The 10,623-nt window shown below is 36.4% G+C and overlaps 1 protein-coding gene and 1 long non-coding RNA gene across 6 annotated transcripts; one reads left to right on the forward strand and one right to left on the reverse strand.

Moving 5' to 3' along the window:
- Positions 1–334: 334 nt before the first annotated feature.
- On the reverse strand, positions 335–9,833 carry LOC131335981 (abietadienol/abietadienal oxidase). Of its 3 annotated transcripts, none has more exons than XM_058371570.1 (9): positions 9,495–9,833; positions 9,057–9,381; positions 8,244–8,393; positions 5,328–5,570; positions 4,829–4,927; positions 4,266–4,344; positions 1,330–1,451; positions 1,063–1,182; positions 335–592 (listed from the first exon to the last, which is right to left on the reverse strand). In XM_058371570.1, the coding sequence occupies exons 1-9, from the start codon at positions 9,746–9,748 to the stop codon at positions 458–460; spliced, it is 1,527 nt and encodes a 508-aa protein (XP_058227553.1). In that variant the 5' UTR covers positions 9,749–9,833; the 3' UTR covers positions 335–457. The 3 variants fall into 3 exon arrangements, with proteins under 3 accessions (XP_058227553.1, XP_058227555.1, XP_058227554.1); XM_058371572.1 differs by having other exon boundaries at positions 1,063–1,190; XM_058371571.1 differs by having other exon boundaries at positions 8,244–8,389; positions 9,053–9,381.
- Positions 1,781–8,083, forward strand: LOC131335982 (uncharacterized). Of its 3 annotated transcripts, XR_009202704.1 has the most exons (3): positions 1,781–2,085; positions 3,289–3,394; positions 5,316–8,083. It is a non-coding gene; the product is annotated as an uncharacterized LOC131335982 (long non-coding RNA). The 3 variants fall into 3 exon arrangements; XR_009202703.1 differs by lacking the exon at positions 1,781–2,085 and having other exon boundaries at positions 3,268–3,394; positions 5,313–8,083; XR_009202702.1 differs by lacking the exon at positions 1,781–2,085 and having other exon boundaries at positions 3,268–3,394.
- Positions 9,834–10,623: the final 790 nt, after the last annotated feature.

Here is a 10,623-nt window from a genome sequence, read left to right on the forward strand (position 1 = left end):
ACCAGAAACATGCATCGTCATTGAAAAATATGTTTCATCTCTTTTAAACGATACTCCCTCCGTCCCTTTTTTTGTGTCCAGTATTTCATTTTGGGCTGTCCCTTAATAAGTGTCCATTTTGTAAAGTTAGGGGGGTAAAAGTTGGTGTATTGTCTATTTTGTCCCTAAAAGTAGATTTTATTTTGAAAAGTTAGTGAGTAAAAGTGTAATGATGATGGGTAAGTAGGGAAAGTGGAGGAAAAAGTTGATGTGAAAGGTGTAATGATGATGTCTTTTTAATAAGTTGGAGTTACGAAGCAGGACACTTAAAAAGGGACGGAGGGAGTAACATATATAGTGCTAAAACCATGGCTGAACCACGACCGAATTTCATAATCAATTCTCCACGAGTTTCATATCGCTTCATTTGCAAATATTAAAAAATGTATCTTTACATGAATATTGAGTAGGTATTTAATTACATGATACAATTAATTCTCCTCTTCATTTCATTTCTAGCTCGTCGTCTCGTCTGGTGATTCGGATTTCGAAGCCATTCACTAATCGGGCAGAGGGAAAGAAAGACATACGATCTTCCTTGAGCTGGGTCCACCTATCAAAGTAATTAATTGAAGCTTAATTTTAAAAAACAACATGACATTGACCTACAAAACACAATTATTAATTCCAGGAGTTCTTCCTTCAAGCTTATGAACTATATATTGACGTAGAAACTTATAAAAAAAAACTCTTGATGTACAAAACACAAATAAGCTATAAAATACAATCCTCATACAAAATACAATAATGCTTTCGTGACCATGCATGATGAACCTATTTTGAATATCAAACGATATATCATAAAAGTAAAAAAAATAAAAAAATTACACTAAAAGTCATGCTTTTATAATGGGATCGATGTACTCCGGTATTTAGCTTTCATGAGTTGTTAGTAAAAATAATTATTTAAGTCCTAATGAGAATCATTTGGACAGTGTAAGATTTATTCCACAAATGAGATCTAATCCAACATTGGGAACAATTGAGAGAGAGAGAGAGAGAGAGAGAGAGAGAGATGTAGACCTGAATGAAGTAACAAAGTAATGAAGAAAGAGAGCAATTTGAAGGCGAGCCAATTCTGCCCCTGGACAAAATCGAGCTCCTCCACCAAAGGGAGCGTAAAAAGGGCTGTTTCTCCAACTCCTTTTTTCCTTGTTTATGAATAAATTAAAGAAGTTGCGTAAGAGCACTACAAGTATATAGAAGAAGCTAAGAAAGCAAATTAAAAAGTTTGTGACGTAATTTGAAGATCACACATGATACTATATTATACTACTACTACGTACTAACCTTATTGAGAGGGTCCATCCATCTCCAGGGATTAAATGTGCGAGCTCCTTCATACAAATTTTCATCTAAATGGACTGCTGAAAGAAATGGAACCACAAAGCATCCTTTCGGAACCACATAACCTACCAACCCCATTGTCAACCACAAAAAAAAAAATAAAAAATACTACTGATTTTGCCTTCTTAAATTAGAAAAGCCAAGTACGTATATGGTGGATACTAGAACATCTCTACTTGGCCTACAATTAGAAAAGAACATGGAAACACTTCTTTTTGTTGGCCCTTCTAGTGCCAAAATTTTGACGATGCTTTTGAGTGGTACTTTGCAACTTTTACATTGACTTCGGGCAGACCAAAACATACTATTAAAAACTGAGCAGCATAAGATATTGAATGATAGAGATTTAGTATTTAGCCATATTTGGGTGTCTATGAATTATGCATGCACCCCTTTATGTTTTAGAGTTTTTTTTTTAATGTAAACATCCCTCAAACTGTATATGCACCGATTGTCTACTTAGTTCTGAAACTATCAATTTCACCTCTTTTGTTCTTAAACTATCACATTGCACTCTAATTGATGTAATACTTAACAGACACAACAAATTTGGATGGAAAACATCCCACGTGCTTATCATGCGCGAATATTTTCCAGTCGTGAGGGGCAAAACAGCCATTCACCTCTCTCTCTCTCACCCCAATACCCTCTCTCTCATTTAGGGTTTAATCTTAAACAAAGATCAAAGGGCAAATTTTGGTAGTCGTCCCTCTAGTTTTACGGTTGTCTCAATTTTGTCTCTCTAGTTTCAATTGTCTCAATTTTGTCCATGTAGTTTGTTTTACGTTCTAAATTGGTAAAATCGTTAACACCGTTAATGAAACTAACGGAAAAATATAATTAAAAAATTAAGTGCTCAATCCGGTTGAACCGGTGCGAAGATATTATTTTTTTGATTTTTTTATTCTAGATGGTCGTAATGAATTTTTGGCTCTAAGGCTTTTAAACGAGCACCCGAAGACTCTTTATTTAGTTTCAGGGCTCTCTTAGGATACTCATTAAAAGGTCTTAGAGCCAAAAATTTATTATGACTATTTAAGATAAAATAATCGAAAAAATAAGATATTCGCACCAGTTCAAATGGATTGAAAATTGAAACCCTTATTTTTTTAAACCTTTTATATATTAAAAAATATAGTTAAAAAATTAAGTGTTCCAATTTTTAATCTATTTGAACCGGTGCGAAGATCTTATTTTTCTAATTATTTTATTTTAAATGGTCATAATGGATTTTTGGCTCTAATACCTTTCAATGAGCACCCTAAGAGAGCCCTGAGGGGTGGGCATGCCTGACACGAAAAACAAAATAAATTCATATAATTGAGTTAAGAATAAATATTTTTATGGGTAATTCTATACATTGGACATTAGCTTGATGAACTGTTAACTAAAAAAAATAAAAATTTAGCGAAAAGTAGGACTTTTTGACATGATAAAACAACCCGAAAATGACACGACCCGAACATGACACGAAAGATTTGATAAGTTAAAAAATGTTGTGAGATTTTATAAATAAGATTTTGATATATAACACGAAAATGACACGAAATTACCTATTACCCACCCTTACCTGAAACTAAATAAAGAGACTAAATAAAGAGTTTTTGGGTGCTTGTTGAAAGGCATTAGAGCAAAAAATTTATTATGACCATCTAGGATAAAATGATAAAAAAAAAAAGATCTTTGCATCGGTTCAACCGGATTGAAAATTGGAGCACTTAATTTTTTAATCATATTTTTCTGTTAGTTTCATTAACGGAGTTAACTATTTTACCAATTTGAAACGTAAAACAAACTACATGGACGAAATTGAGATAATTGAAACTAGAGGGACGAAATTGAGATAACCGTAAAACTAGGAATGATTACAAAAATTTGCCCAAGATCAAATGGAATCAGAAGCGTAGGGTTTCGGCAGCATCTAGCTAGGGTTAAGATTGCAAGGAGATTACTTCATTATTCTCTGGGATGGATCACTTGAGGACAGGGGACGACATAATACCCAAATGTAAGTAAACAAATCATTTTTTTATTGCGTGGGGATTAGCAGATTTTATTTGCCGACTTCCCACTCCCTTGATATCTGTATTTTAATGTTTTTACTTTACTCAACTATTTTTGTAAGAATCTTCATAGGTTTAGCATATTTTTTTTGATAAAGGGGTTCATCATTATCATCACTTTACAACCTGACTCTCGTGCATAATTTTCAGGTTTTATATAACAATTTGTGACTGGTTTTTGCTTTCTGTTTGTGGCTGGTTCTGTGAAAATGCACTCTGTTTTGTGACTGGTTTTTGCATTTGGGGGTAGGACGAAGAGGCAGTGAAGTACTCTGTTTTTAACCTAATATGTGAAAGTACTCTGCTTTGGAGCCAGATGGGTTGTGAGGGGTGGAATTCCTATTCTGCCCTTACATTGGCGGGGGAATATGTCATTTGACCACTATGCCGTCCAAATTGGTGGATGGCGTTACGAATTTGACCAAATAGAGTGCAATGTGATAGTTTAAGGACGAAATAGGTGAAATTGATAATTTTAGGACTAAGTAGACAATCAATGCATAGTTTGAGGGATGTTTACATAAAAAACTCTTATGGATTAACTGCAATTTAGAATCCGTAATTTTTTAAGTATTATGAATTTCTATGCAGATGAAAACATTTGCACATCAATAAGTGTTATGTTGGCCTAAGGTTATAAACTTTCATGCAAATATTATGAATTTCTTTGGATGTTACGATCTAATTGCGATACAAATGTCACAACTTTGCGGCTGGTTGAAGGGTATGCATACTGAACACACCCGAAAGGGGGTGAATAATGTAGCAATTCTCATTCGTTAATATACTACCAAATAGAGATAAGTACATTTGTACCTTGATATTGAATATCTTCTTTGGCCTCCCTCATTAACCAAATTGCAATACCTCCAAGCCGAAGTGTTTCATCTATAACCTGCATACAGAAACTGTATTTGTAATTTGTATCAAATTTTAATGACCTGAAAATCTGAGTTCTCAAGGTTCTATGGATTGAGATGTTGATCAAATGAAGATTAGCTTACATAGTGCTTGAATATTTTTGAGGTTTTGAGCATATTTCAACTTGTATTGGTTATCTTTCCCTTATAAATTAGTCATGTTTTAGGGCCTTTGAAGCTAGTCAATCTAGTAGCCCTATCTACGACAATTAATACAATATTAATTTTTTTGAAAAGATTAGTTGGAAATTGTGCATTCTTCAAGAATCTACATTTGATATGTAGAAGTGTTTACTCTGCTCGGGAAATGAGTTAGTTTGTGCTATTGTATAGTTCTAGAAAGCCAGTTCATCTAATTGAGATGCCTCTTTGTGAAAGCTTCATTATTTTCAACTTAACTAGTAGTTCAAATTCTGGCCTTCAAAACTCTAAAAGAAAGCATAAGCGATGAGAACTTACACATTGAGTGAAAGACATTTGTTTGTAATCTTGCCATGTTATGAACATGTCTTCGCCTTTATTGTCGCTCTTTCCACTTCTTAGTCTTCGCTGCTCATCCTGTTTTCATCGTAACAAATATATGAGAGCAACCTGAAGTTAGCGATTGCATGAACGCATGATAATATTAGCCATATTCTAATAGAGATGGCAAGGTACCTATTACATATATATATTATATACATGGAGGGTAATTAAAGTAAAATGGAAGAGTTCTGATGAATCATATTCAAGTTATAGCTATCAGACTTCCAATCATGTCGGAATGGTATGTGAAAGTGAGATAACAAAAATAAAATGTGTAAATTAAGAGAGGGAAATAATAATGTTCACACGACGGAGAATATAATTTGAAATTCTAATTGTGCAGTTCAAGTAAAGAGTTGTTCGATCAAGGTTAAATGTCCAATCAAGCCTCTTATATCATGTTTGGTTGTATATATAGCAGGAGTACTAGTACCAGTAGTTGCTTCATAGCAGGTGGAGACTGAGTGAGGTAGTAAACAGCAAAGAGCATGGTCTTAGCTGTTGTTTCATTTCCAGCAAATATAAGGTTGATAAGGAAATCAACAACAGCATAGTCAGGTAAGCTTTCTTCATCTACGAGTCTTCCAAGTAGGCCATTCCCACCTTCCTTTGTATCTTCTTCTTGTCTATGCTTCTCTATTGTGGTCTTGATTTTGGTAATTATGGTTTCCCTTGCCTGTTGTCAAACAAAATATATGCAAATATGGTTACATTAATTAGTTCATCGTCTTCAAAACGTACAAAAATCCATTCTACAATTTTTGGCATCGGGTTTTAATTAGTTCTAAGACACTGCAAATTGGTGGCGACCTGCAATACATGGTTAGTTTGTCAAAGGAATCGTTATTGGCTTCGTAGTGCTTGTATTTTGGAATTGATATGAATGAGGAATGACTAGAGCAGGGAGAAGGTTTCGGCTTTGTCATGTTCTCTGCCCTGAACAGGCTAGAGATTCAGGATTTTTTCCGGAGCTTAGATTAGGTCCGGGAAACGGGAAATGGGTCGGAGGCGGGTTTAGTACTCTTTACCCCGTCATGATCCCCATTTTTTCTTACTAATTCATCCTTTGTACCCTTGATTATGTAATTCTTATGACCCTTCTTTTATTGTGCAACTTTCAAAATTTATTCTAGTTCTCCAAATTTTTGTTTTTAGGGCAATTGATAGGAAAGATGAATACATCATATATGAATTACAAACTATACAAATCATAGGACACTACATCAGATGTGGAAGAGTTCACGACATAACTAAGCCTAACAACTCAACCCACACAAGAAATAACCCTATCATAGGGAAACAAATAAAAAAAAAGGAAGTAGGGGAGAAGTTATCAATTCTTGCATTCGGCGAGATTTGACACCTTGACCTCCCAATTAAGAGTGCACAAAAGTGGTCAATCGAACTAGACCCTTTTCTAGTTCTTTAGTTAAAGGTTCGTGAGTGTTAAAATTTTGGATTTTGAATGCTTGATGATGATACTAATTTTGAAAGGTCCATGACAAAGATATATATATTTTTATAGTGAAAATTGCAAATAAACTGGGTTTTGGATTTTCACAAATATGGTTTATGTGTGGGTAATTAGAAAACAAGGGGTGGAAATAGAATGACCCCTATTAGTGCTAACACTTCTGTCAATATGTGACAGAAGCAACTATTTGGATTGGACCTCTCTCTCTCCTCTTCTGCTTGAATGGGTTGAGCTGCCCTCCTCTTTTCCCTAGTCACTGCAAGAGAAGCAACTAGTTAGTGCCTGCCGAAGGTGGCCGGAGGGCACTCTGATGGCTAAGTTAGTGTCTGCCCGAGAGAGAAAAAACTCAAAGCGGGAGAAGAAAGAATACCTCTTCGGGTTTATCACTATAGTATTTACAGGAGTGCCTTGTCTTGGAGACCAAGGTAGAGCGTGTGTCGTCCTCATGTCGGATGGTCGCACCACGTGGCAGACCAACCTGGTGCCATGTGGCTGGACCGAAGTATTCCGAACTGGTGCTCCTGGTCCCCACTGTAGTTCACAGATGTGACCTGACGCAACCTGACCCGACACCTCAATTCGACCACTACGTGAGCTGGCGGAGCTGCCCAACAAAGGCCCCCCAGTCACCAAGGATGACGGGCTGGTCTACTTTGGGCCCATTTGGGCGATTTGGATTATGGGCTATATTCCGGTCCGCTACAATGGAGTGTTGACATTGTGATTGAATGAGAAATGGAGAGTTTACGTTGGAAAACTCGAAAGCACATGGTAGAATTTGGAAATTGTGTAAAACTGTATGGTTTAAAATGTATAACCCTGGACAGCAATTCCCAATGGCGCCCTTCTGTTGAGGACATCAATTCCCAATGGTGGGCTCCAGATCATGGCACTTTCAAATTCAATTGCGATGTGGCTATGATGTAGGACAAATCTCTACTGATTTTCTGGAAAGATTTGATAGGGTCAAATCAAAGAAGAAGTATTGAACAAGATATTCAAGTTATGGGAACAATAGAGTTTTAATTTTTGTGTCTTGTTTTGACAACTTTTATTTGGGAATAATATTAGTAGAAGATCTTATTTAGTGTTGCCTGTTTAGCCCAATATCTAGTCTCTCTTTCTCTACTACGCTACGTCAGGCTATCAAGCGTAACAGGCAGGCAGCCTTCGCTGCTGTTATTCGTAACTGGAATGGATCGTTGATGAATGGAAATGTAGCTCCAGCTAGTCTCTAGTCCTCTTCAAGGGGAACTCCTAGTGATTCATCTAGCATGTGGGATGGCGAGATCCCTGGGCTTTTATGGAGCAGTCATTGAATCAGATAATCAGATGGCCATCAAGCTCAGCGTCTTTGAGCTTGTTCCTCCTTGGGAGGTTGGGTCCTTGGTTCTGGATATCAGGCAGCTGAAACAGGAGCTTGAGCTCAAGTACACATGGGTTAAGAGGGAAGCAAATGGTTTAGCCCATGTCGCTGCTTCCAAGGCTGTGAGGGATCTTTCTTCCTAGTAACTGGGTGGCCTCTCCTCCGGATTTGTTGCTTCCGTTTTAGATAGTAATTTCTGTTCTCTGTTGTAGCCACGTGGGCAAGGTTTTGGCAATAAAAAAAAAAATAATTTGTAGTTTCCCGGTTTAAAATGGTGCAATGATTTAAACATCATTCCATTATGGTTGGACTGTGTATATATGTAGCAATTATTTTTATGTTTTGTTTCCTTTGAGGCTTTGATGAAGTAATTCAATTAAGTGTGTTCAATCAAATTGCGTCGCCGCAACAAAAATGACAAGAAACACGTGCGTGAGCACACTCATGAGTTCAATGTAATGAGAATGGATATGGTTTCTTGACTGATGTTTGTTGAATTTTTTTTTTACCTTCATGGCAGTGTGGTAAGCAAAACCTGGGAAATTGATGGGAAGAGAGAGACAACCATCCACGAAATCAGAAAACAAACGAGCCATCTCATCTTCTTCCCTCTCGCTAGATGCTCCGAGCAGTTGATTCACCATCAGATTTATAGCTACCTTCATATCATCATTGCAAGAACCACCATAAAAATACTAAAATTCATCAAATGAGCTAAGCTAAAAAAATACGTTGCTTATGGTCGTGAATTATGTGTGATAATAACTCATCACTACATGTCTCACTTTGCAGCCAAAATACTCCATTGACATGTACAAAATGAGGAGCATGATCGAACGCACTTGCTCAAAACATGCAAATGTCTGTACTCCGTGTATGCTAGACAAATCAATGAGCCCAAAATTTAACGGAGAATGAACATCCTCATTAAATGAAGTATGATGTGGGTTGAGTTGTAGGTCAATGAGACCAATATGCAATCGATCTAATTAGAGGAATACCATTGTCTTATCATCATGGAGGAATACCATTGTCTTATCATCATGGTGACACACACCGTAAATTTTTTTTTTATATCAATCAGATTTTCCAGACTACAAATGTTCCGGTTCTTGAGTTGGTTTTAGAAAGTGGAATGAAACTATCCAAACAAATGGAGAAGAGGACCCATATCATCAAAGAACAAAATGGATAATTCAAATGGATCGAGAATGAAAGCATAATGGAAGATTTGGATCCAAAACCTTCCATAACACAAATCTCATATCATGTAAAATCACAAATTGTTCTAAAAGCCTAGGCAGATGTTGAAGAATACTTGCCTTTCTGCAAACGTCTTGGAGAAGAATGACTTGGTTGTCGCGGAAATTGTTCAAAGTTTGAAGCATAACCATTTGAATGTCCTTCAAGAAATGGGACTTGAGCTTATCTAACCTCATCATGTTGGAGGCGATCCCGTGAAGCTTCCTTTGTTGATCTCCTTGGACAGTGATCACCCCATTTTTCCCAACTAAATCTCTGAATGATTTGGGATAGCTGGACTGGAATAGTTTTCCTTCATTCTGCATTATGAATCGGTTAAAACTCGGATCCGCTGATACCACTGCCCGTTTACCAAACACACTGCATGAGAATATCTTCCCATACCTGATTAAGATTTCAATAGTAAGTTTGTATTCGTTCTCAGCTTTATTATTTAGAGAGATGTAGCCAAAAAGAAAAAATACTAACAAGAAACAAGAAGAAAGAAAGAAAGATACCGCTGAACTTCTTGTTGAACGTAACTAGGGGGATGAGAACTTGCAACAGCATTGTACCAGCTTAAGCTATCACCAATCAACGGCCATCCTCTTCCTCCAGGCGGCAATTTATATTCATTACCATTTTCTGTTCTCTTCTTATAATAAGTCGACTTCCTATTAATCAGCTCAAATTTTGAAAGAAAAACAATGACAAATACTACTGCTACAATCATCGCATATGCCCATACAGTGCCATAACATGTTTCTCTCATCTTCCCAGCAAGCTGCCGGCGCCCTGCCGAGAGAGAGAGAGAGAGAGAGAGAGAGAGAGAGAGAGAGAGAGAGAGAGAGAGAGAGAGAGAGAGAGAGAGAGACCTACACAACAATTGATCACACAAAATGAATTTTCTTTTTTGCTCAGCCACAAGAATTGAAAGTTAAAGTTTTTTTTTTCCTCGGTAAAACTTGAAGTTAAAGATATGTAAGTTTATTGGCAGATAATCTTCGTTGACCCAATTGATTGATCTCTGGAATTCTACTAGACCCACCTCGAGCTAATGATATTGAGTATGACTTATTCCACTAACTCATGCATGGAGTAATGTTTACTCTGTAAAATACAAAAATCTTTTCGCTTTCGGAACTGATTGTTGCAGGTCTTCCAAAAATTTGTTCTAACATATATATTTTTGAGCAATCTAACTTAAAATTAGTTGGAGTAAGTGAAATGATCACCTCTAGACAAGTTCAAAAACTATCCAATTACGGATCTCCAAATACATATTTATGTCCACGTGCGTACGATTGCCCATGTATATAGATCAAAACAAGCAAATAATGCCACAGTTCGTATTCACTTGAGAATTTGTCACCTCAAATTTTATGAAATTACTCTGCAATAATCATCGTATTTTGACCATGGAATACTAAATCAGTATCTCTATCAATTAAGCTTTAAAATCTTGTTAGTTAGCTAGGAGACACAAGGAATGTGAGGTTATATTAAATGGAGGAGAAGCTTATGGTACCCACCAGAGAAAAATTTAGTGATAAAAATTTTGATTCCCAAAAAACTTGTAACAAACGAACTAACTAAAAAAATTCGTAACTCTTTTGGATTTACCGTACAGTACTCCTCTTTGTAACT

This window comes from Rhododendron vialii, chromosome 8a (genome assembly GCF_030253575.1).
Source record: "Rhododendron vialii isolate Sample 1 chromosome 8a, ASM3025357v1".
NCBI classification, from domain to species: domain Eukaryota; kingdom Viridiplantae; phylum Streptophyta; class Magnoliopsida; order Ericales; family Ericaceae; genus Rhododendron; species Rhododendron vialii.

Excerpts from the sequence above, each read along its gene's own strand:
- LOC131335981 (XM_058371570.1), bottom strand. The coding sequence starts at position 9,748 with ATGAGAGAAACATGTTATGGCACTGTATGGGCATATGCGATGATTGTA. Across the intron at positions 8,394-9,056 it reads TCCAAGACGTTTGCAGAAAG|GTAGCTATAAATCTGATGGT; the intron begins GCAAGTATTCTT and ends GATGATATGAAG. Across the intron at positions 593-1,062 it reads TACTTTGTTACTTCATTCAG|GTGGACCCAGCTCAAGGAAG; the intron begins GTCTACATCTCT and ends TTACTTTGATAG.